The following is a 22,219-nucleotide window of genomic DNA, read 5'->3' as shown; positions in this document are numbered from 1 at the left end:
CTCATAAATTGTGGTTGGTTTTGGGCACTTTTCTTTGAAAATACTTTCCTTTAAGATAAGGCAAATGAAATAGCTTTTATGGTAAGGTGTTGTTTTTTTTTTTTTTTCCCATCTCCATTCTCTTTCTAGCGTGCAATGATGCGCTTCTCAGAGTTGGAGATGAAAGAAAGAGAAGGTGGCCACCCAGCAACCAAAGACTCCGAGATGTGCAAATTCAGCCCAGCCGACTGGGAAAGGTTGAAAGGAAATCAGGACAAAAAGCCAAAGTCGGTCGCCCTGGAGGAGGCCATTGCCGACCAGAACGAAAGTGAGAGATGTAAGTAAACCCGAGCAGTTTGCTGTGTTGGCGTCTACTCGGAGAAATGGGCTGCTTTTGCCATGCATGGAGTGAAGGGCCGACTGTCCTTATGAATGGTGGCAACCAGAAATGAGGCGTCTGTGAAAGACAGTTTCCTGGGACACATCTTTTTTTCCAAAGAAGCACTGGTTCTAGAGCTGATAACAGTCCAATGTAACACAATGTAGCAGAGGTATTGACAGTAGCAAATTTGGTACAGGGACAGGTTGTATTTTGTAGCAGTGGAATGACACTTCCCAGCCATCTCCTGCCCCACCCCTGTGGTGACAGTCTGATGTGGAATGGAGAGTCGTTATATTCTCCCTCCAAAGGCATAGATGTTGTTGAAGTAGAATGAACATGGTGAAGTCACCATAAAGAAGAGCATGATGATTTACCATAGGGGGTGGGGGAGAATTGGAGAATTGGCCACAGAATCCAAGACAGCCTGGCATGCATTAGGGGGCTCTTCTCACCGGACAGAGGGCAACTTGCATTTTGGAGGGGAAGTGATGTGAAGAGAAAGCTAGTATCTTCCTCAGGACACTCCCTTTGGTTCTTACAGCAGGTCCCGTCCCCACCGCTCCCCCAACCAACAGGGTTGACTTTGGGATTTGCCCAGGAGTCTTCCAGGGTGGTAAGGTGTGTCGGTAGCAAGTGGAGAAGGTCTTCCTCTTTCTTTTTTAAATGTGCAAGCTTGAAGCTTTAGGTCTGCTTGCAACATGAGAAACCTCATTGGGCGAAGGGGAATTAGGGTGTCTGGGTGAACTAACTGGAGGAGTGGGTGCAAAGTCCTCCTGAGACAGGACACTTGAAAGTGTTGGGTATGTTTGAGAGCTCCCCACCATGGGCCATCGGAGGTTTGACATTCACAACGCAGTTCATTGGTGCCCGACACAGTTTGGGAAGAATGTGTGATCAGGGAGAGTGTGCTTCTTGCTACTTGGAGCACACACCCCTCCCTCCACTTCCAGCTCATCCCTGGGAGCAGACTAAGGCCACCTGCCAGGATCCTGGGTAAGCTAAACCAGGACTGATTTGTTGTAAGTCATTGCTGAAGAAGGTAGTTTCTGTTGCTAGTAGGTGGTGGCCTTACTCAAGTGACAGGGACTCAATGTACCTGAAGTTGTTCACTCTTCCTCGAAGGGTGGCTACAGGGCGGCGGGAAGTCCAAGCCACTCTTGGGTGAAGTGGCAAAGAAAGCCTTGCCCCTCCCTGATGATTGCTGCCAACTCGCAGCCCCCCTTCTGAGTTGCCTCAACACCAGCTCTTGGGAAGGTTGTCAGAGGGACCTGGGAGAAGTGGGCAAGGCCGAGTTGAGGGGGAAGGTGCTTCTGAGAGAGGGAATGCCATACATGAGAATCCCTCTTTGTTCTGAGTAGATGGCTGGGGGCCTGGAGGAAGGGACAGGAACTTAGCCAGCTTCCAGCCTTCTTGCCCTTGCTCTGGTTTTTGAGTGACGTGGCCAGACCCTCCATTCACATCTGAGTAACTCGGTGTGGCTAATGGGGAGCAGGGCTCGAGCCCCACATGATTTAGAAAGGCCTCCCTTTCCCCTTCTGTAAGTCCCTCCAAGCTTCGTACCAACAGGCTGGTTCTTGGAGCACCCGGGGCCTCGCAAGCCATAAGTCACCACGTAGTGCTCCTCAGGTAATGAGCCATGGCAGGGAGAGCAGAAAAAGGGGTGGGGGAGGGTGAAGGCTCCTTTTTAAATACTGGGGCCAAGGAAGAGCTGGGGCACCATTGGTTTGTGGTTGATCGAGAGGAGAAACCTAGAGGAAACATTGTCCTTGCTGCTGCCACTGCCATCTCATCCAGGGGACAGCAGGCGCTGGATCCGTTCAGCTGCAAATTCACTGAGCCATCTCGGCCATCACGTCTCTCGTGGGTGTCATTGTGGCCCAGAGCCAAGCTGTGAGCATATGGAAACTGGGGTGGGGATTTGGGGCAGGCAGGGGTCACAAAGAGGGTAGAGGATGCCACCCCAAAGCCTCTCCCTTCCACTCCTGCAGCATCAGTAGCTTCTGAGATGGCAGGTGCTGCCTGTATGGCCTCAGCTGCCTGCATGTGGGTGCATCTTGTTGGGAGGGCTTGTTTAGGAAAACTGAATTAACTGGACAACACCGTGGTTAGGATTTTCATTGACTCTTAGTGATAGTATGGGTTGCTGAATTTTTCATTCAGAAATTGAAGGTTCATTAATAGGAATGATCAGTGGCATTTTGAAGACGGGGTAGGGAACACAGAGGTGTTGGGCTCTTCCTTTTTTTTTTTTTTTTTTTTTTTTTGGTTTTTTGTTTTTTCAGTTTTATTATTTTTACTGATTGATTTACTTTTGTTGATACATATTAGATGTGCATATTAGCCCTTCCTTCTTGAATTTGGGTGTCTGTCTCCGTTGGCAGCTACTTGACTTGTGTGGACCTAGGACTCACTCAGTGGCAATGCCTGAGTGGGAGCTGGAGAAAGCATTGAGTGAAAATGAAAGGGTTTCATGGGACTTCTTGGCTCAGGAAACTTCTCTTCCAGGACAGCAGCCCCTATGTACTTTGTAAACTACTTTGAGTTTGGGCAGACAGATGACTACCAATGCCTGTGCTGGAGAGGGTAGAAGTTATAATATGGTTGGCCTCTGTTGGAGGTGATGTTACCTGCGAGGGAGTAGATGTCATGGGCAGTCCTCAAAAATTTCAGTCCTCTGCCATCTTGTTTAGGGCTTACTGGGCATGGTTATAACAGTGGTGAAGTTGCTTTGTTGCCACGGTGACTTGTAAATGTTGCCATGGCGATGCTTCTATGAGGTATTGCAATGGCATAGCCATGGTAAATTATGGGATATATGTGCTGTGTCTTACAAGACCATGATGTGGGGAGCAAGTGGTAGACGGTATAGGACTCAACTGTGTTCACATCTGCCTAGATCTCATGACCAAAGGCACATGGCGTTCCACTCATAGAAGGGCTGTAAGTAACTGCAGTGGAAGAGGACCCTGATGGTTAGGACCCCTATCTATCCCTCCATCTCTGTCTATCCACCCATCTCCTTTGCCCTCAAGAGTAATTTCTATGGGTACTGGTAAGAATAGCCCCATTTGAGGGAGGTCCAAGTGAAGTGTACAGGAAAGTGACATGATGGGCCCCCATAGCTGTTTGCCACGCATATCTTTGGCAGTCAAGGTGGGTGTTCTTCAGGATTATTACTGGCCCATGGAGGGAAACCCTAGCATAAGGTTTGGGGGCCTTCACTGAGCGGAATTGGGATGTTTGCATTGAGAGGCTCAGGGGTTGGAGGAAGGAAAATAGGCCTTGTTTGCAGAAAGATCCTCTTGAGAGCGGACAAGAAGCATCTACACTGTGTGTGAGCAGGCATGATTGCAGTGAACCCCAGATGCAGCAGTGGAGAGCTCCTGATAATAGTTCTGGACTATTCAGGAGGCAAAAGGGGGCCCTCTCTGGCTGAATGGGGAATGGTGGGGACTTGGAGGAAGCATGTGTGTTTCACATCCCTTGTCCTAGCCTGCTGGCCTCCCATGAATAGGGAGCAGAAGGTGGTGTGTGCAGGGGAGCCCTCCCCACCCGCACTGGGCAGCTTTTCTAGATGGGAAGCCCCAGAGAAGACAGATGGCAAGACCTCCCCATGTCAATGGGGGTGCTCCCTAGCAGAGCAACTAGGTCCCCAGTCAGTCACTGCCTGTTGATGCCAGTCTGTGAAATAAGTGATCACATGTCTTCTAGGTGGTTTTCTGTGGACAAAATATACTGGTAGTTTGGGCACAAGGCCAGGTAGGTGAAATATAAACTCATTTCACTATTAGGAAGTTTGCAGTGAAGGTCAAAACTCCAATGGAAAACTTTCTCCCTGAGAAAGATGCCTTAGACTTGGTTGAGATTGTTACAAATACAGGTGGCTGTGTGAGACCTGGAGTTCAAATGGAAGCTGTGGAAGTCAAATCCAAAGCACTAGGGTTGAGAGATTCTTAATCTGATGGGAGTTTGATGGGGGGTGTCTCTGGGAAGGGTGCCAAGACAGGGCAGTTCATTCTGGGTGGGGCCCCACACTGGCTAAGCTGCTGCCTCATTTTGACCCAGGAAGGCATGGTGACGTTACCCAGTCATTTCTGCTTTCAAACCACTTGGCTCGAACCGTCTCTCCTACCTAGAGGGAGGGGAAATGAGTACACTTTAAAAGTATAAAAGTACACTTTTAACCTTGACATGTGGCGCTTCGTAACGCAGTCTTTACATTTTTACATTGTACCCCCAGTTCCTCCCACAGGGCTTTCAGGGGCGGCTGATTGACCCCAGAAAGTCAAATGGTATATAACTAGGACAGTCAGTTCACGTCTTAAACTTTCATAAATATCAGGGCTAAAAATCAAGCTGGTCTGGGGATCTTAGCGTCCTTTTGTAAGTAATTTCTCCAGCCTTACCCTCTGCCCTGCCGCACCGTGTTTATGAAGCCCACCGGGGGAGGTGGCTTGCAGTAATAGTCCCACTTTACAACTCAAGGGGGCCAAACTGTAAAGTGACGCTGTTACTGCCAGAGTGGTTAAGAGACAGAGCAGCCCACACTCTTTGCATCCCCAGGCCAGGCTGAGCGCAGCAGTCACCACTTCTGCATAGTGTAAGGTTTGGGCAGCTTGTGTGTTTTCTTCTGCTGCTGCTGTGACAGAATACCACCTTGGCCAGGTTTTTGGGTGTCCATCCAGTGCTGGTTGTACCTACAGAGACCTGGGGTGGTATTCCGTGGTGGAGGCTTGGATGCCGAGTCCCAGGCCCAGCCATCCCTGTCCATACAGTGCTCTGTCGTGAGTGAGGATGAGGAGGAACTGTTGGGGACATTCTACCATTCCTTTGCAAGAATAGATGCAGCCCCATCTGTTCCCCCTTAGAACACCCTTGAAGAGGAGGTGAATGGGTCCTCACACCATTGAGAGCACAGGCTAGCCAACAACCCCGGTAAAGCTCACCCCCACAGCTGACTGCCGTGAACCGCTGGGAATGCCCCCGAGAGAAGCGGGTGAGCGGGGCTGGTCAGGAGTGGGAGTAATATTTGAAGTGGGTTGGGGAGAGGAAGAATGAGATCAGCGGATGAGGTGTGTGCTTATTTCATCTAGAAATTGACTTGTGTGCCTAGCTCAGAGTTACCAAGACACCAGACTCATAACCCTGGTGATGAGAGGGATCATTTCAGCGGGCCAAGGGCTGACACCTTAACCTCGCAGTGGTCATTAAGTAGTTATCGTTTATATTCATTGTGTATTAGAAAACTTGTGACCAGCAAAGCAGTTAATGAGCTATTTCTTGGGCTAGAGCAAAAGTAGGAAGTGATGTTGGGCTGAGGTGATTCAAGGAAAAGCCCCACGGCCTGTGATAGGCCAAGCACAGGGGTCCTGGAATGAGCCGTTTTGCAGGCGCTGGCCTGGCATGGGAAAGACACACCAACAATGAGGGGATGTCTGTAGATGCTTGCTTGTGACAGAGGGTGTGAAGAGGAGTGTCAGCTGGGATGGCCAGCATCCCCAAGGGGGTTCCCCTGTGTTGGACAGGAAATGAGAACAACCCAACCCATTGGTTTCACATCTGTGCATCCAGCAAATCGAGTTCTTTGAAGTTTTCTCTGAACTCGTGTATGTGTTAGGAAACCTTGCCTTTGGCTTTGCCAGGCCCCTCTTCCCAGCAGCCTAGGTCTGCCGGGATTCGCTGCCTCCCTCTGGCCTGGACTGTAGGCCCAGAGCCCCCCAGGAGTGAGGATCACTGCTGCCCATCAAGGACCTAGGCCTTCTTTCAACACTCTTGTCTCCTGTCCCTCTTCATCTCCCCGGTTGGCCTAGGTGAATATTGGTGTTATCCCTTTGATAGATGACATTTTGGGGACATTTGGTCGTTTTTATCCCATCAGCCTGCCATTTGTTTCAAAATAATGACCTCAGTAGATGTTCCCATGAAGATTTTTAGGTCAGCCCCAGCTTGGTTGCATCTTCTGCTAAAAGGACTATAGTGCTTTAAAAAACGTAGCGTTGACGCCCCATCTTTCTTGGTTCCCTCTTGCCCCCAACCATAAGAAGGGAGAAGGAGAAAGTCACGAGTGTGACATGCATCTCACTCTGCTTTACTTGTGTTCAATGTACCCTTCCTCTGGAAAATTCTGTTTCTGAGGGTTTTGTGCTATGTGTGAGGACACCAGTCTCCAAAGAAGCAGCTGTCAATAGCCGATTACCTTGGGCACGGTGGTCCCACGTGCTCCCCAAATCCTGCCTTCTCATGGCGACCTTCGGGCTTCATTAATGCCCTCTTGTCTCCCCTCCCCCAGGCGAGTATAGTGTTGGAAACAAGCACCACGATCCTTTTGAAGCCCCAGAGGACAAAGATCTTTCTGCGGAGAAGTACTTTGTGGAGAGGCAGCCCGTGAGCGAGCCTCCCACAGACCAGGTGGCCTCGGACATGCCGCGCAGCCCCACCCTCCGGGTGGACAGGAAACGCAAAGTCTCAGGTGACAGCAGCCACACTGAGACCACTGCGGAGGAGGTGCCAGAGGACCCTCTGCTGAAAGCCAAACGCCGACGAGTCTCTAAAGGTGAGCCCTGTCTGCTTCGCCCGCCTACTGGGGGGTGGGCCTGTGCATGCGGCCACAGTGGATGGACAGGAGATGTGGATGTGCGGCGCGCTGCCCCTGTAGACAGAATCGGTGAGGGGAAGCCGTGGGCCGCAGCAGTGGAGCGGACCTCTCCATTCCCACACTGCCTCGTGAGATTCCCACCCTGGAGACCCCGGGGGGGAGCCACCCACACCTCCCCTCCCCCAAAGCCAGAAGCCGATGGCCAAAGACTATCAGGCCCCCTCCCAGAAGCAGAGACCAGTGACCACACACCCCCTCCCCCACCCTATTAGTGATGCGTAAGACAGTTTGTTCCCCCCCAGGGGGCTTTTTGATTAATTTGTAGTTATTTCTCCATTAGATGACTGGCCTGAGAGGGAAATGACAAACAGTTCCTCTAACCACTTAGAAGACCCACATTATAGTGAGCTGACCAACCTGAAGGTGTGCATTGAATTAACAGGGCTCCATCCTAAAAAACAACGCCACTTGCTGCACCTTAGAGAACGGTGGGAGCAGCAGGTGTCAGCAGCAGACGGCAAACCTGGCCGGCAAAGCAGGAAGGAAGTGACCCAGGCCACTCAGCCTGAGGCCATTCCTCAGGGGACTAACATCACTGAAGAGAAACCTGGCAGGAAAAGGGCAGAGGCCAAAGGCAACAGAAGCTGGTCGGAAGAGGCTCTCAAACCCAGTGACAATGAACAAGGTATGCAGGGGCCACCCCTTGAGTGTTCACCCTGCTCCTGGAGGGTGGGTCATCCACTCTCTGTAGGAATGGGCTTTTGAGGGGACCTTAGAAGGCCATAGCAATTGACTTCAAGGAGGATGTGGCAGGCAGGGAGTTCTCTCTTGATGTCCTTGCCTGTGGTTGCACAGGAAGGAAGTCTAAGCACCCTCATTCCAGCCTCAGGCTGTCTCCAGTCTCTGGGTCCTGAGCACCCAGACCCAGTGGGTAGGGGTCAGGAGAGCAGGAAGAGCTGGCTTCTATCCTCTCTTCCAGGCCCTTTGAAGCAACTTGCCACTTGGCGTTTTGTGGGTTAACTTAGGTGCCGTTTGAATGTGGTATAATTAAAACATTAATGCTTTGAAAACATAATTGGTATATCTTTAAAAACTGAAGCTGCTCCAGTGATCAGTGTTAACAATGGGCTTTTCTTCCTGCACTGGCTACAACTGTGTAACGCCCACTTCTTCTCCTGTCTCTCACCCACCCGCCACCCCATCACCCCCTCCGTATTTAGGCTTGCCTATGTTCTCCGGCTCTCCGCCCATGAAGAGTCTTTCATCCACCAGTGCAGGCGGCAAAAAGCAGGCTCAGCCAAGCTGCGCACCAGCCTCCAGGCCGCCTGCCAAACAGCAGAAAATTAAAGAAAACCAGAAGACAGATGTGCTGTGTGCAGACGAAGAAGAGGATTGCCAGGCTGCCTCCCTGCTGCAGAAATACACCGACAACAGTGAGAAGCCATCCGGGAAGAGACTGTGCAAAACCAAACACTTGATCCCTCAGGAGCCCAGGCGGGGATTGCCACTGACAGGGGAATACTACGTGGAGAATGCCGATGGCAAGGTACCTCTTGACCCCGGCTTCCCTCTAGGGCCTGTGCGAGCACATCCCCGCCTGCCTGCCTGCTTCCCAGCTTGTGGGGACAAAGCTTTCCTTTTCCTGGACTCCTCCCCCATACCACACGTCACTCCCCTGTCCTAGAGGAGCATGTCTTCTGGGTGGCAGTGAAGTTTCAGACTAGTAAGAATGAAACCCCTTCCCCCAAACCCTCCTTTGGCAGGCACCCCCCACCCACCAAAAAAGATAAGGAGTAAAGTGCCTCTCTCCACGCAGGTTTGTCACGTGGAGGGGAGGAGGGGAAGCAGCGGCTGTTAGAAGGACATGGGCTTAACCGTGTGCGCTGCCTGGTTTTATGATAGGTGACTGTCCGGAGATTCAGAAAGCGGCCGGAGCCCAGTTCGGACTATGATCTGTCACCAGCCAAGCAGGAGCCAAAGCCTTTCGACCGCTTGCAGCAACTGCTACCGGCCTCCCAGTCTACACAGCTGCCATGCTCAAGTTCCCCTCAGGAGACCACCCAGTCTCGCCCGATGCCACCGGAAGCACGGAGACTTATTGTCAATAAGAACGCTGGCGAGACCCTTCTGCAGCGGGCAGCCAGGCTTGGCTATGAGGTGTGTCCCTGTGGGCGCTCCCCGGGGCTGTGGGCTGGGGGTCGGGGCCCGCGGGCTGCGGTGGTCAAGGGGAGGGACACGGAGAGCAGAGCTCAGCCCCCTCCGCATTAGGGGGCAGGGCCGGTGCTCCAGCAGGATGTTTGTGTTAGCCCCACTCTCGCTGCTGTCTCTTTGGTGGCTTGTTCAGTCGCGGTGTGGAAAGAAAGGCCTCTCTGATGTTCAGTTCGTGTTCAGGCAGGTAGGCTGCTGCTGCATCCTCCAGTCTCGCTCACTTATCTCTGATATAAAATCTGACACAACCCAGGGCTTGGCGACTGGGAGAATTTTAATGAGCCCTTTTGGATTCTGATTAGCAAGGGGGAGAGAAGTTACTAGCTCTATCTTGGACTGTTTGTACTGTTTCAGGTGGAGGGGTGGCCGTGTAGGGGGAGTAGGCAGGAAGTAGCTGTGCAGGTCACAGAGATGGGGGGGTGGGGCAGACCTAAGGTCTCTTTCTGATAGAGGGGGTACAGTAGCCTCAGGGCTGAGGGCTCTGGAGGAGGGACTGAGACTTTTCCCTCAACTCACTGCTTCTCCCCAGGCCCCGTGCCCATCCTCCTCCCAGCGTGGTCCATGACAATGATAGCTTACATTAACAGAGCCCCGAAGATCCAGAGTAACTCATTTCACCTTTTCATCGTCTGTGTGCGGTAGTAACTAATACTATTCCCGCTTTCAGATGAGGAAACTGAGTCCCAGAGATGTTACATGATTTGAACAGATAATCCAGCAGCCTGCCTCCAAAGCCCAGTCTCCCCCCATCCCGCCAAACTCGGCTCCTCTCCAGGACTGGCTCCCATTGGAATCATGCTTTTCACAGTTCAAAACCTACGTCTGCCCCTGTGCATCTCCCCACCACACACTTGTCAGTTGAGATTGTGATGTAATAGCCCACAAGGCAAAGACTTTTTTTTTATGCTGGCGTCAGCTCTCTAGGAGTCGTGGTAAAAATAAAATGCGGTTCAGCAGGCTGAGTGTGAAGTGTGGAGAAGCACTCGGGCGACAGGATCCATGCCGGCCCATGCTCAGCTGTGGGCTCCCGGAATTCAGCCAGAGCCCAGGCTCGCGCACCTTAACCAGGCTGCAGTCTGCTGTGCCTTGAGCCTTTCCTGATGGGGTGACCCAGCTGCCAGTCTCCCTTTGACCCAGAGCCCACTCTGGGGCATGATTGTGTGGGTGGGAACTGGGATGCCGGCTCACACCTGTGGGATGGTCCTTTGAAGCACTAGCTGGGTATTTTTGGTTGTATGTGCCTTTGTCTGTTCATACCAACTTGTTTCTTTTTGGTATCTCTGGATTGTCTTTGAGAGAACTCTTTAGAAGGATTTGGAAATTAGCTCAGTTACTTGCAGATTAAACCCAAGTGGCAGCCATTTGTTTTTGCATAAGCTGAGAGCAGCAGCACCTATGAGGACAGGGTAGATGCAGCGTGCCAGGCAGGGCCACTCATTCCTACACATGGTTGAGAAAATGGACTTGTGCTTCCAGCAAACACCAGAGGTAAGGGAGGGCTCCAGGGCAGCAAACTCGCTGACCATGGGTGGTGCTGTGGGGGCGGTAGGGCTCCTGGCCTGGTCTTTGATCTTGGCTTCATTTCTGCCAGTCTCACCTTTCTGAGCCCAGATGCTTCAAGAGACCCTTGTGGGTGCTCTAAGGAACAGTTTCCATTTTGGTGGTTTTCCTATGGCAGGTGGGTCTGAGGCCTGGACTAAGGAACACTGATCCATGCTTTCTTAGGCTACCAGGCCTTTGGTGCAAGAAGCCTTGAGAATGTTTATGGAAGGACAACTTTTCCGCTTCAAATGTAAATGTCATTATAGAACTTTCTCAGGTCATCAGTTTTAATGCTGAATGTTTTAATTACTAGATAAAAGCTTTCAACTTTGAGTTCAACTTTCTGGGATTTATTTAGTCAGAAATTACAATGTTAGGATGATAGTCCATTCAGATGTGGCAGTGTAAACCCTTTAAAATAAAAGAATAGTTTGCTTAACAGGATAAGGTGCGGTATGAAGGCACAGCTTTGGGAGGGGTTTCCCAAAACCCCTCTTTATCATTGTTGTCTTCTGCTTAGCTAAGAAGATACCATATGCAATAAAAAGGCTGCTCAGGCTTTGTTTTCTCTTAAGCTGGTTCTTGAGGTTTAGAAACACCCTCTCTTTTCAGATCTGTAATAGACCACCTGAAAGGCCAGTTACAGTTGAACCTTTGCCTGTCTGTTCTTAGGCTAAAATGCCAATGTGGAACCGCGTGCGTGTGCATTTAGTGGTGATGGTTAAATTTTCTATGAATCGAATAAATCATGTTTTTAAAAAAGTTAATGAGGCATTTAATTAATTAACAATGTCAGGTTTATGGCCTTTATGGTTACATTTTGCGGTTAATGGCATTCAGCTTATAGCTGCTTAACAGAGAATTGTCCAACAAAAACAGTTTGATTTTGTTTGGGAATGGGCGGGCTGCCCTTCAAACACTCCCATTTCCAGCGTGGAGAATAAACCAAGTAATGTATTGGGTAGACAGACTTCTCTGGCTTCTTCATTCTCTCTGTTGGTGACAGCAGTTGCCACCCGTTTAAGATCCCATCACCCTCCCATCTAGGAGAGTGTCATTAGTCTGCCTGACCCCAACAGAAATGTGCAAGGGATGCTGGTCATGGCTGGATTGCAGCCTTCTAGCCAGGGCCCTTGACTGGGCCTTTGGAAACTTCCCAGCCGACCCGTTGCCAAAAGACCTGAGTTACAGGTCTAATATTTTGTGTTAATTGAATTTGGGGCCTAACCTGTCTGGGCCTCAGTTTCCTTAAGTGTTGAATGAGAATCATAACCACTTTTCCTTCCTGAGATCTCACAGGTCACTGTGGGATATGACATACACATTTGGGAACATCAGAAGTGTTATGGTGGCCAATGGCAAAACGTCTGACCGGGTTGTTGGTTTACTGTTGCTTTGCCTGCCATTCTCCAGGGTAACAGTTACTTACCCTTCAGCCTCGACATCTTTCACTTCTAGGTTCCCTCAAATCAGCCCTAGTAGTGATGAAGGTTTCCAGGTGAAGGCCATAATTGTCAGAGCAAATAAACCCTGGGTTGATAGGACACCAGGCCAGCTGCCGGGATCCGGGTAGATTGATCTGTGCACAGCAGTTGGTGGCGCTTAGAGCTGATCCCTGAGTCACATGACAGGGCCTCTCCCTGGCTGGGCACACAACTCATTAGCTTGCAGCCGTCCACTCGAGTCTGGCTAGTGAGGGCCTCCTAAAAGAGCAGCAGCTTCATGCGGTATCCTGGATACCAGTGCTCAGGGCAGGTGGCCTGGGAGCTCAGAGGATTGTGGGCTTTCTGGCAGGTGAGGGCCTGAAGCAAGAGACGCTTCTGTGGGCATGCCTTCTCTCTTCCTCCCGTTGATTTGGAATGGAGCTGCTGCAGTGGCCTGAAGCGACAGGGTATGGGTGGCCAGGGTTATCAGCGTGCAGCCTTAGGTTCACAGGGGGAGCATCTAGAACATTTTAGTTAGTGTTCAAGTGAGTGATCACCTTTGACTGATGTGTCCTAGAAAGGGCATAAAAGAATTTTCAGAACTCATCTTACGTTTATGGGTGGCTCAAATGCTGCCTATTTTAGGTTACAGATGAGTTACTTAAGAGTTGTCACAAAGGAGAGCCTGCTATGACCCATCGAGCTCCCCCCTTGCCAAGTAGAATGTGTGTTGGGCTACCCCACATGTTCTGGCTTTCCCTCTAGTCTTCAGAACCTGACAGCTCTCTGCTGGCCATGACTGCTAGGAAAACAGTGTAACCTGTTGTCTGCTGGCAGATACTGTTCCATGTGTTTGAACACTTTCTTAATGAAACATGGACTACATTACTGCTTTGCTTACTGGGAGCGGTTCATTTTAATGTATTAACACGCCAAAGAAGTGAGATTAATAACAGTGATTCTCATGCAGACTGTTGATGCGGAACACGTTCTGCAAAGGGGGAAGGGTAGGATCGTCTTACTTCGTTCTTGAAATGTGTAGGTTGTGGTAAGTGGTGTATTAGATTCCTGTCATTAACTTAAGTAAATATGAAAATATATTGATTCAGCCCCAAGTGGGGCAGAGAGTGAAGCAAAAAGAGGGTGGGGTTATTGGAAGCATTGATGTCATTTGTTGATGATGTGTATGATACCAACAGAAGCACTGCCACCCAGGCTCCGACTCTGGGTCTTTCCAAGGGGCATGAGGACCAGCCTAAACTCTTGCACATCCTCCTCTCTGTGAAGTTGAGAAATGTTCTCCAGCTCATTTAATTGTTCATTATGCCTTGATTGGCCTTGCTTTTATCTAAGCTTGTGTCGCCATCCACTACTACCTATTGGATGAATCGATTGAGTGAGGATGTCCTTGAACTTATTCATGCGTCGTCTGAAACATTAGCAGCCAAATCCCTCTGTACTCACTGTGCCAGGCACTGAGCTGAGGGCTTGTGTGGGTCTTTAATTAGTTTCTTAGCAGCCCCTGGTAGGCTCTGTCACTCTCCTCCGGAGGAGGAAAGGAAGCTTTGGAGAATTCGGAGCATAACTTGCCCAGGGCCAGGCAGCTGGGCAACAGACCTCTAAATGATGCTGTCCCTGTCATCAGGCGCTTCGCACATGTGTTTGCCCCTCGCCAAGACATCCACAGCCTGCCCGAGAGGTAGTGGCTTCTCAGGCCTGAAGGTGTATGTCTTTGAAAGCTACAGAGAGGTCCACTTTACAAGGTCATCGTGCAGTGATCTGATGGCATTCCTCCCTCCCCTCCCCTCCCCACAGGAAGTGGTCCTGTACTGCTTGGAGAACAAGATTTGTGACGTAAATCATCGGGACAACGCAGGTTACTGCGCCCTGCATGAAGCTTGTGCCAGGGGCTGGCTCAACATTGTGCGACACCTCCTTGAATATGGCGCTGATGTCAACTGCAGTGCCCAGGATGGAACCAGGTCAGTGATGTGTCTTGTTCTCAGCCTGGCTCTGCTGAGACCAAGCTTCCCTACCTGTGCGGTGGCGGTTCTCAGGGTATGCGGGAAATTCCAGGAGGAAAGACAGAGGGCGACTGCAAGCACACTGACCACTGGGTCCTCTAGAATTGAATCCAGCAGACCTTTCTGGCAAATGTAGATGTAAAGCTCCCAATTTTGGTCAGTCCTATAATGTTCCTATGAACCAAAGCTTCTGAAAATGTTGAGGCCTGCGAGAATAATTGGGGGTGTTGCCCTTTAAGACCCTGGACTCTTCATCACCATCTATGAAGTCACTGTATTTAAAATATATTTGAGCCGAAAGTACCAGGAGTACACACACAGGGCCAGCTGCCCCTCCGCTGGTTCAGCAGGACCTGCCATTGCCACCCACGTTCCCAGCCGTGGCCCTCACCCTGTCCTTGACCCTGGTTTATTGGTCAGAGACCCAGGTCTGAGTCAGCCCGAACATCTTCCTGGTTGTGTGAGTGGGATGCTGCCACGAGGCTGGGCACTGGGGGTTTCCTGAAGGTGACAGAAATAGCCAAACGGAAATGTATTTGGTCTTTCACACTTTGCAAATAGCATTCCCTCAGATTGGGCAGAGACCCATCTTCTCCCCGCCAACCCCAACCCCCAGCTCCATGGACACAGGTAGGAGGCCTCTGTACCCTGCTGAGAACACACCCCACCAGGCCTGTTTTTTCTCCCGACTGTTCCCTTGGCTTCTGGGCCAGAGGTTGATCACTGATCTGTGTGAGGTCCTGGGATCAGGCTTTCAGGAGAGTCTCTGCTAATCTCTTCGCATCTAGTTTCTTTTAAAAACAGAGGTGGGTTTTTTGTTTTTTGTTTTTAATCGTGTGACAATTGCTTGTTGTATTGGCTTCCATGATGATGGGATCTCTTTTTTCCCCTGTAAGTTACCTTCACATGGTCCATGACTACTTAAATTTGTTGAAAATGTTTTCATTTTGGGCTTGACTTCCTTCTTAGGCCTTGGATTAAGATAGGGTTTGCAGGCCGGGTGCGGTGGCTCACGCCTGTAATCCCAGCACTTTGGGAGGCCGAGGTGGGTGGATAACGAGGTCAGGAGATCGAGACCATCCTGGCTAACATGGTGAAACCCCGTCTCTACAAAAATACAAAAAATGAGCCGGGTGTGGTGGCGGGCGCCTGTAGTCCCAACTGCTGGGGAGGCTGAGGCAGGAGAATGTTGTGAACCCGGGAAGCGGAGCTTGCAGTGAGTCGAGATCGTGCCACCGCACTCCAGCCTGGGCGACAGAGCGAGACTCTATCTCAGGAAAAAAAAAAAAAAAGATAGGGTTTGCAGCTGGGCAGTGGCTCTCTTGCCTGTAATCCCAGCACTTCGGAGGCCAAGGCAGGAGGATCACTTGAGCCTAGGAGTTCAAGACCGGCCTGGAAAACGTAGTAAGACCCCGTCCCTACAGAAAATAAAAACATTAACCAGGCGTGGTAGCACGCGCCTATAGTCCCAGCTACTGAGGAGGCTGAGGCAGAAGGATCACTTGAGCCCAGGAGATCGAGGCTGCAGTGAGCCATGATCCACCCCACTGCACTCCAGCCTGGGCAATGGAGTGAGACCCTGTCCACCCCCGCCTCCCTAACCTCCTCTCCCCACCAAAAAAGATAGATTTGGGTTTGAGATTTAGGCCTGAAATAGTCTCTTCATCTGCCCTGTAAAGGGTTAGTCATCAAAATAACAGTGATTCATTGCTTGACCTTGAGCCAGTCACTGTAGCTCAGTTTCCCTATCTGTGCAGTGGCGGTGACTGTGCACACCTCTTGGATGAAATATTGTTCTTAGGAGGCTCAGTACACAAGGTACACACGCACCCAGCTTTGCCTGTTGCTGTTAAAGGAGACAACTGCTTTATAAGCAAGTGTGGCTTGTGTGAGCATAATTCTATTGCGCCTTTCTTCCAAGGCCTCTGCACGATGCTGTTGAGAACGATCACTTGGAAATTGTCCGACTACTTCTCTCTTACGGTGCTGACCCCACCTTGGCTACGTACTCAGGTAGAACCATCATGAAAATGACCCACAGTGAACTTATGGAAAAGTTCTTAACAGGTATGACAAAGTTCAAGAAATGGTCTTATTCAAAAATTAGATGGTAACTCGATACAATAGATGATTGGAATTTGACTAGGCAGAAATCACAAAGGCCAAAACTGTAAAGGAGAGCAGCCGAGTGTTTGAACTTTTGTGTGGTTTGACTTTATTCTAGTGAAGCTAAGTCATCTATTCACCCTAATGTTTTAAAAGATTTCCTAAAGTTATTCTCATTTTCCACACATGCATTCTTAACTTAGGTATGGCTCATAGGATTACATCCTGAGTCTGGGAAAAATGACTCAAACCTTCCATACATGAAATTATTTGGACAGGTTTATGGTGTTAGGTCATCAGATAACCCATTACTTAAGCCCCGGGCATGACAAAATCCCTAAAGCAGAAGCACAAGGTTTTCATGAGTGTCAGGCACCTGCATTTAAATTCCTTATCAGGCACTTCCAGCCAAAGAATGCCACTAACTCACTGGTGACCCGCCCTTGTTTACCTTAAATTACGCTCACTTGTTGAAAGAAGCAGCTTAGTTAGGCTATCAAAGAAGAGATACATAAGTAGGCTGGACACAGTTGGCTCACGCCTGTAATCTCAGCACTTTGGGAGACCTAGGCAGGCGGATCACCCAAGATCAGGAGTTCCAGACCAACCTGGCCAACATGGTAAAACCCTGTCTCTACTAAAAATACAAAAATTAGCTGGGCATGGTAGTGGTGGGCGCCTCTAGTCCCAGCTTGGGAGGCTGAGGCAGGAGAATCCCTTGAACCCGGGAGGTGGAGGCTGCAGTGAGCCGAGATCGTGCCACTGCACTCCAGCCTGGGCAACAGAGCGAGACTCTGTCCAGAAAACAAAAGAGATACATAAGTGTAATGCTACTTTATTTTGCTGAGAAAGAGGAAGACAGGAAATGACCTGCCAGCCTGTCATGAATTTATAGGAAAAAATGCCACGTGGCTCTGCCATCATTTTGTTCTCGGCAGTAGGTTTTATCTTGTTTTTTTATTTTTCTCTCTCTCCAGATTATTTAAATGACCTACAGGGTCGCAGTGATGATGACACCAGTGGCACTTGGGACTTCTATGGCAGCTCTGTTTGTGGTAAGCTGCATTGTTTGCTCTAGTTCAGTAGGAGGTGAACAAGTTCAAGTCCATTTCTGTCTGGTATGGGTGAGGGAAAGCCGGTGGTGGGCACTGGAAGCAGGACTCACTTGGGAAAGAATCTTGTTAAAGTCCTTGTTGTTGTTGACAACTGTGGACATCGTGCTGTGTAGTTTACTGATTCCTTCCTCTCTTATTTGCCCTCCATTAGAACCAGATGATGAAAGTGGCTATGATGTTTTAGCCAACCCCCCAGGACCAGAAGACCAGGATGATGATGACGATGCCTATAGCGATGTGTTTGAATTTGAATTTTCAGAGACCCCCCTCTTACCATGTTATAACGTCCAAGTATCTGTGGCTCAGGGGTGAGCATGGCTATCATGTGGTTGAAAACTAGCTGAGCTGCTCTTGAGGTGACAGGAGTTAGAAATGCCCTTTAAGCAGATGAGGGTGGGTGGGTGAGTGAACTCCTTAACTGTCCATGAACCTCACACAATGCAGTAGATATTTTCCAGAAAGGGTACACATCAGCTTCCTTATACCCAGTGTGGTGAGGGATGGGGCACAGCATGGTATAAACCTGCCATCGTCACTAACACCAAGGCTTGTCACTCCCCAGAGAAGTGGGTGACTGGAACTTTATGGAAGGGTCAGCACCTCGAATACTTCAATCCTTAGACACTTTGAGAAGGTGTCCTCCGTAGGACTCCCTGCAACAGGCCACTATAGAATGTTTTGAGATGTACTGGACTACACTGATAAAACACCTTGTGTAAGGTTAGGACAATCATTGTACATGACACTTAGGATATTGGTGTGTCATCAGATTTAGTTAATCTCCTCTGCCCCCTATGGTTGAGCCCCTATATGCCAGTGACCAGTCGCTTTGGGTGTACTTGTCAAGAGACTGCTCTGCTGTGTGTTGACAGAGCTGCTTGATGAGTAACATCCTCTTCAGCCCCAAAGCTATAAACATGTATGCCATTACAAACAGTGATGGAAATCACAAAGTATGGTAGGTTGTATGCAAGGAATGTAATACTTTCCTTCTCGAAAGTGTCACTCCCAAAACAATGGAAGGATGGGAGTGGACATGCCTGAATGGAAAGGAGAGACAGCCTTGTGTGTTTATAATGCTGTTAGTGAGGGTCTGAAGAGAGAAGAGATCAAAGAAGTGGGGATACAGACTTACTCCCCCAGTGACTGTTGATAACAGGGCACTTGGATAGGCTTGACCCGAGTTGTGGTCACAACTGAATGAACAGGACTTTACCACCAGAAAGGGGAGAAATGGGGCTTATTCAGATGGTCCTCCCTAGATGGACAGATGAGTCCAGAGTTCCTACTGCTAGAAGTAGTTACTCTCCCTCACCTTAAAAAAGAATGGCGATCAGAGAGTAGGTATGGTGAGAAATGAGGAGTGGGAGCAGAATGAAAGGACATAGCTAGAGGCTGGTCCAGTCGGGCTGGTAGTTAATATTGGGAGCATTTTTCATTTTACTGAAAACTCAAAGCATTTTCCTTTCTGTTTTGTAGGCCACGAAACTGGCTACTGCTTTCAGATGTCCTTAAGAAATTGAAAATGTCCTCCCGCATATTTCGCTGCAATTTTCCAAACGTGGAAATTGTCACCATTGCAGAGGCAGAATTTTATCGGCAGGTTTCTGCAAGTCTCTTGTTCTCTTGCTCCAAAGACCTGGAAGCCTTCAACCCTGAAAGTAAGGAGCTGTTAGATCTGGTGGAATTCACGAACGAAATTCAGACTCTGCTGGGCTCCTCTGTAGAGTGGCTCCACCCCAGTGATCTGGTCTCAGACAACTACTGGTGAGCAAGCCAGACCCACCGTGTACAGTGTGTTATAGTGTTAATCCTTGTGCATATGTGTCATAATACGACTATTTCTGTAAAGAAAGGACACTATTACATATGAAAATATCTCTTCTTTATATAAGAGAAATTACTCCAGTCAGAAGGACTTAGAAACATGTTTTTTTCCTTTTAAACTTTTAAGTCAGTTTTTATGAAGTTGTTATAATGTTTCTTTACTTTTCAATGCACACATGCTTTGGGATATGTTTGTTTTTACTTGGAACATTTGTTTCTTTTCTTTTTTAAGGAGAAAAAAAATGAGTAAAAGAAGCTCCACACTTTGACTTAATTTCATACAAAGCTCTGATGACAGAGGCCATGACTGTGTAGAGTGGTCAGAACTGTGTGGTTGGTTTGAGGGAGCGAATTTGGGGAAGGCACTTGGTGATATAACTTTGTTTTGTTTACAGAGTACCTGCTCGGGCCAGGTATATGCTATTGGATGTAATCCAGTAGTGTGTAATATAAATTCAAACCATATCCACACACAACAACTAATTGTATGAAACTTTTATATCCTAATTTAAAAGCTGTGAAATTAGTTTTCACGCATCAAACCGGATTGTTTATATGTTTAAACATTTTATGCTCTTATTTAAAGAAGACTTTGAGCTATTTTTTTCTGTACCCTGTAAAATATTGAAAACTAACATAATATGTTGAGGTTGCTCGGAAATGTACATAAAACTAAAATTTTCTGAATCGTGTGTTTATGTTTGAAATCTGTGTTTTAACTTTGTAAGTAAATTCTCTGCCTTTGTATTTATATTTTACAAAAATTTTCTTAAAAGGCAATAAAACTGTTGAGGAAAGGAGAAAATTGAAGTACCTTGTGTCCTATGTATTCCTAAAGCATTATTGTTGTCCCTGATTCTTCTTAAATGGTGCTGGTGATGTATTCCCTATAGGTAACTTTAGAGCAATTTATAGTCTCTAGAAACCAAAGCGGACTGGAGGGTTTTGGAGGAGTTATACTCAGAATATAATTTGGGGTCCTATTCTGAAAGCCCAATTCTTGGACATATTCCTGTCTCTTAGAACCTTCTCTTTCCTGTCTTCCTTTGATGCTTATGGAGGCTTTTGCATTGCCTTTGGCCTTGACCTATTTCAGTCCCACGTCATGGCCAACTCTCTAGGAGTGTTTTTTCTGAAACTAGGCATTTGTTATGTCACTTCTGCAGCCCTTCTGTTGCATGGCCTGAGAGTCAAGGCCTATAGAGCCAACCTTTCCTCTGTTCTTGACTTTTCCCAGCAGTATCTGCATTGGGCACTATCAGTTGGCCCTTGATTGCCATCTCACTTGCTTTTGTGCCTGTCCTTCACTATAGAGGCTAGAAAGCTGAAAACTACTCGACTCCCTTGCAGCTAGCTTTCTGAGTGCATATTCAGTTTGGAAGGCAGCATGAGGTAGGGGCACCTTCCTACTACAGTGGCTGTGGATAAGAAAATTTGAAGAGACATGCCAGCCGGTTGGAATGACTGACCAGCATTCCAGTGTCTGGTTTTCAGCTTCGTGGGTGATGAGATACAGTAGTGGTTGTGGCAGTGGCAGCTTTCTAATTCTTGGATGACAGCCTCAGCAGATTGTTCCTGAACCCTGTGGATCCAGAGTTGTCCCTGACTCCTATTCCCCCAGCCCTTCCAAAGACCTATTCATCTGGGTACTTTTGTCAAATCCATTTGTGCACCGAATGCCCTCAGTGCTTTCTGATCCTGTATGGAACACTAGGACCGCGAAAGCAGAGGAAAAAGGCTGTCAGGACACTGTATTTGTCAGGCCAGCAAACACTGTGGCCCAACAGGAAAAGTGAGGCATTGTTGGGAATGAAGAAATTCCATGTGAGGAATGCAAGAGTCCTTTTCAGGGGAATGTTGGCTACAAATGAAGTTTGAAGTGTATCCTGAAGGCAAAAGGCAGCCTACCATCTTATTTACTAATTTTTCTGATAATAGAAAATGTATACCTTTTTATTTAAAAAGTCCAATCATGTCAGAAATAGACATGTTTCCTATTATCCCCTCCCCTCCCCCACTCATGTTAACCACTATTAACAGTTTGCTTAATTTTTGTTTTATAGGAAGTCCCCTCAAAAAGCAGAGGGGAGTGTTGAAGTGAAAAAAACAGATAACAAGACCAGAAAAACAGATAACAAGACCAGTAAAACAGACCTGTAGAAATGATTTAAGCAAAAGAGGACTGGTAAACCTGAACTACCATCAAAGCTACGAGAGATCCTACCCACCCAGATTTAAAAGATAATAAAAACTTGAGGGCATCTGGCTCTTTGTATTGGGGTTGGAGGCAAAGGGAGAGCCCAAGGCCAACTGAGGTTTCCATCTTGGATGAAGGTCATTCTGTTAATTAAGCTAGGAAAACAGGTGAGAGCCACAAGATTAGGGTGTGCAGAAGAAGCAGCTTGGTGCAGGAGACATTTAAGGCTGTGGTTCATGCAGTTGGAGGAGCTAGCAGACGGAACAGTTAGTGCAAGAACTGTCAGGGTGGTTGGAAACATGGACGTAGAACTCACTGGGGGTATAGATGAGATCCCCATGGCTGAGAAAGGTTTGGATGAAAAGCAATGCCCCACCCCTGCTTAGGAACTCTCCATGGGTAATAGAGCTCACTGTGAACATAGAGTAGGCCACAGATATGGACCAGATCACACTCCACAGGGAGAGGGACGCATCACCAGAAGGCAGGGGAGCTTATTGTGTGTTGAGAGGAACTCAGTATGGGTATTTCAAATGCTCTCCACAGGTTTGGAGCAATCATGATCTAAGATCACCTCGGGCGTTGAAGAGCTCTCCACAGGTGAAGATGTTAAGACAGGTATAAGTGAGATCCCACTGCAGGTAGAGAGGCCATTCCAGTAGAACTCCTGGAGGGAAGGGAGCTCACTGTGGGTGTAGAAGACACCACAGGTATAGATGAGATCGTATTGGCCGTATAGAAACACCATGGGTTTAGAAGAGCTCACCAGAGGTACAGAGCAGACCTTTATAGGCCCTCACTTGGGCGTCCAGGAACCCAC

General features: G+C 48.6%; 1 protein-coding gene across 27 annotated transcripts in view; it reads left to right on the top strand.

The window, feature by feature from the left end:
• BCOR (BCL6 corepressor) overlaps positions 1 to 20,007 on the top strand; it is a 127,496-nt gene extending 107,489 nt beyond the window's left edge. For 14 of the 27 annotated variants that reach the window (XM_077988352.1, XM_015127203.3, XM_077988354.1 and 11 more), the window contains 10 exons: positions 130 to 316; positions 6,651 to 6,914; positions 7,297 to 7,641; positions 8,177 to 8,502; positions 8,859 to 9,113; positions 13,946 to 14,112; positions 16,076 to 16,221; positions 17,238 to 17,315; positions 17,527 to 17,683; positions 18,855 to 20,007. In XM_077988352.1, the coding sequence (XP_077844478.1) occupies positions 130 to 316; positions 6,651 to 6,914; positions 7,297 to 7,641; positions 8,177 to 8,502; positions 8,859 to 9,113; positions 13,946 to 14,112; positions 16,076 to 16,221; positions 17,238 to 17,315; positions 17,527 to 17,683; positions 18,855 to 19,146 (2,217 nt within the window). In that variant the 3' untranslated portion in view covers positions 19,147 to 20,007. The remainder of the gene's footprint in view (positions 1 to 129; positions 317 to 6,650; positions 6,915 to 7,296; positions 7,642 to 8,176; positions 8,503 to 8,858; positions 9,114 to 13,945; positions 14,113 to 16,075; positions 16,222 to 17,237; positions 17,316 to 17,526; positions 17,684 to 18,854) is intronic. The other 13 variants (XM_015127212.3, XM_015127210.3, XM_077988363.1 and 10 more) reach the window with 1 other exon arrangement.
• Positions 20,008 to 22,219: the final 2,212 nt, after the last annotated feature.

This window comes from Macaca mulatta, chromosome X, assembly GCF_049350105.2.
Source record: "Macaca mulatta isolate MMU2019108-1 chromosome X, T2T-MMU8v2.0, whole genome shotgun sequence".
In the NCBI taxonomy this organism is placed as follows: Eukaryota; Metazoa; Chordata; class Mammalia; order Primates; family Cercopithecidae; genus Macaca; species Macaca mulatta.
This window is presented reverse-complemented; position numbering and strand designations above follow the sequence as displayed.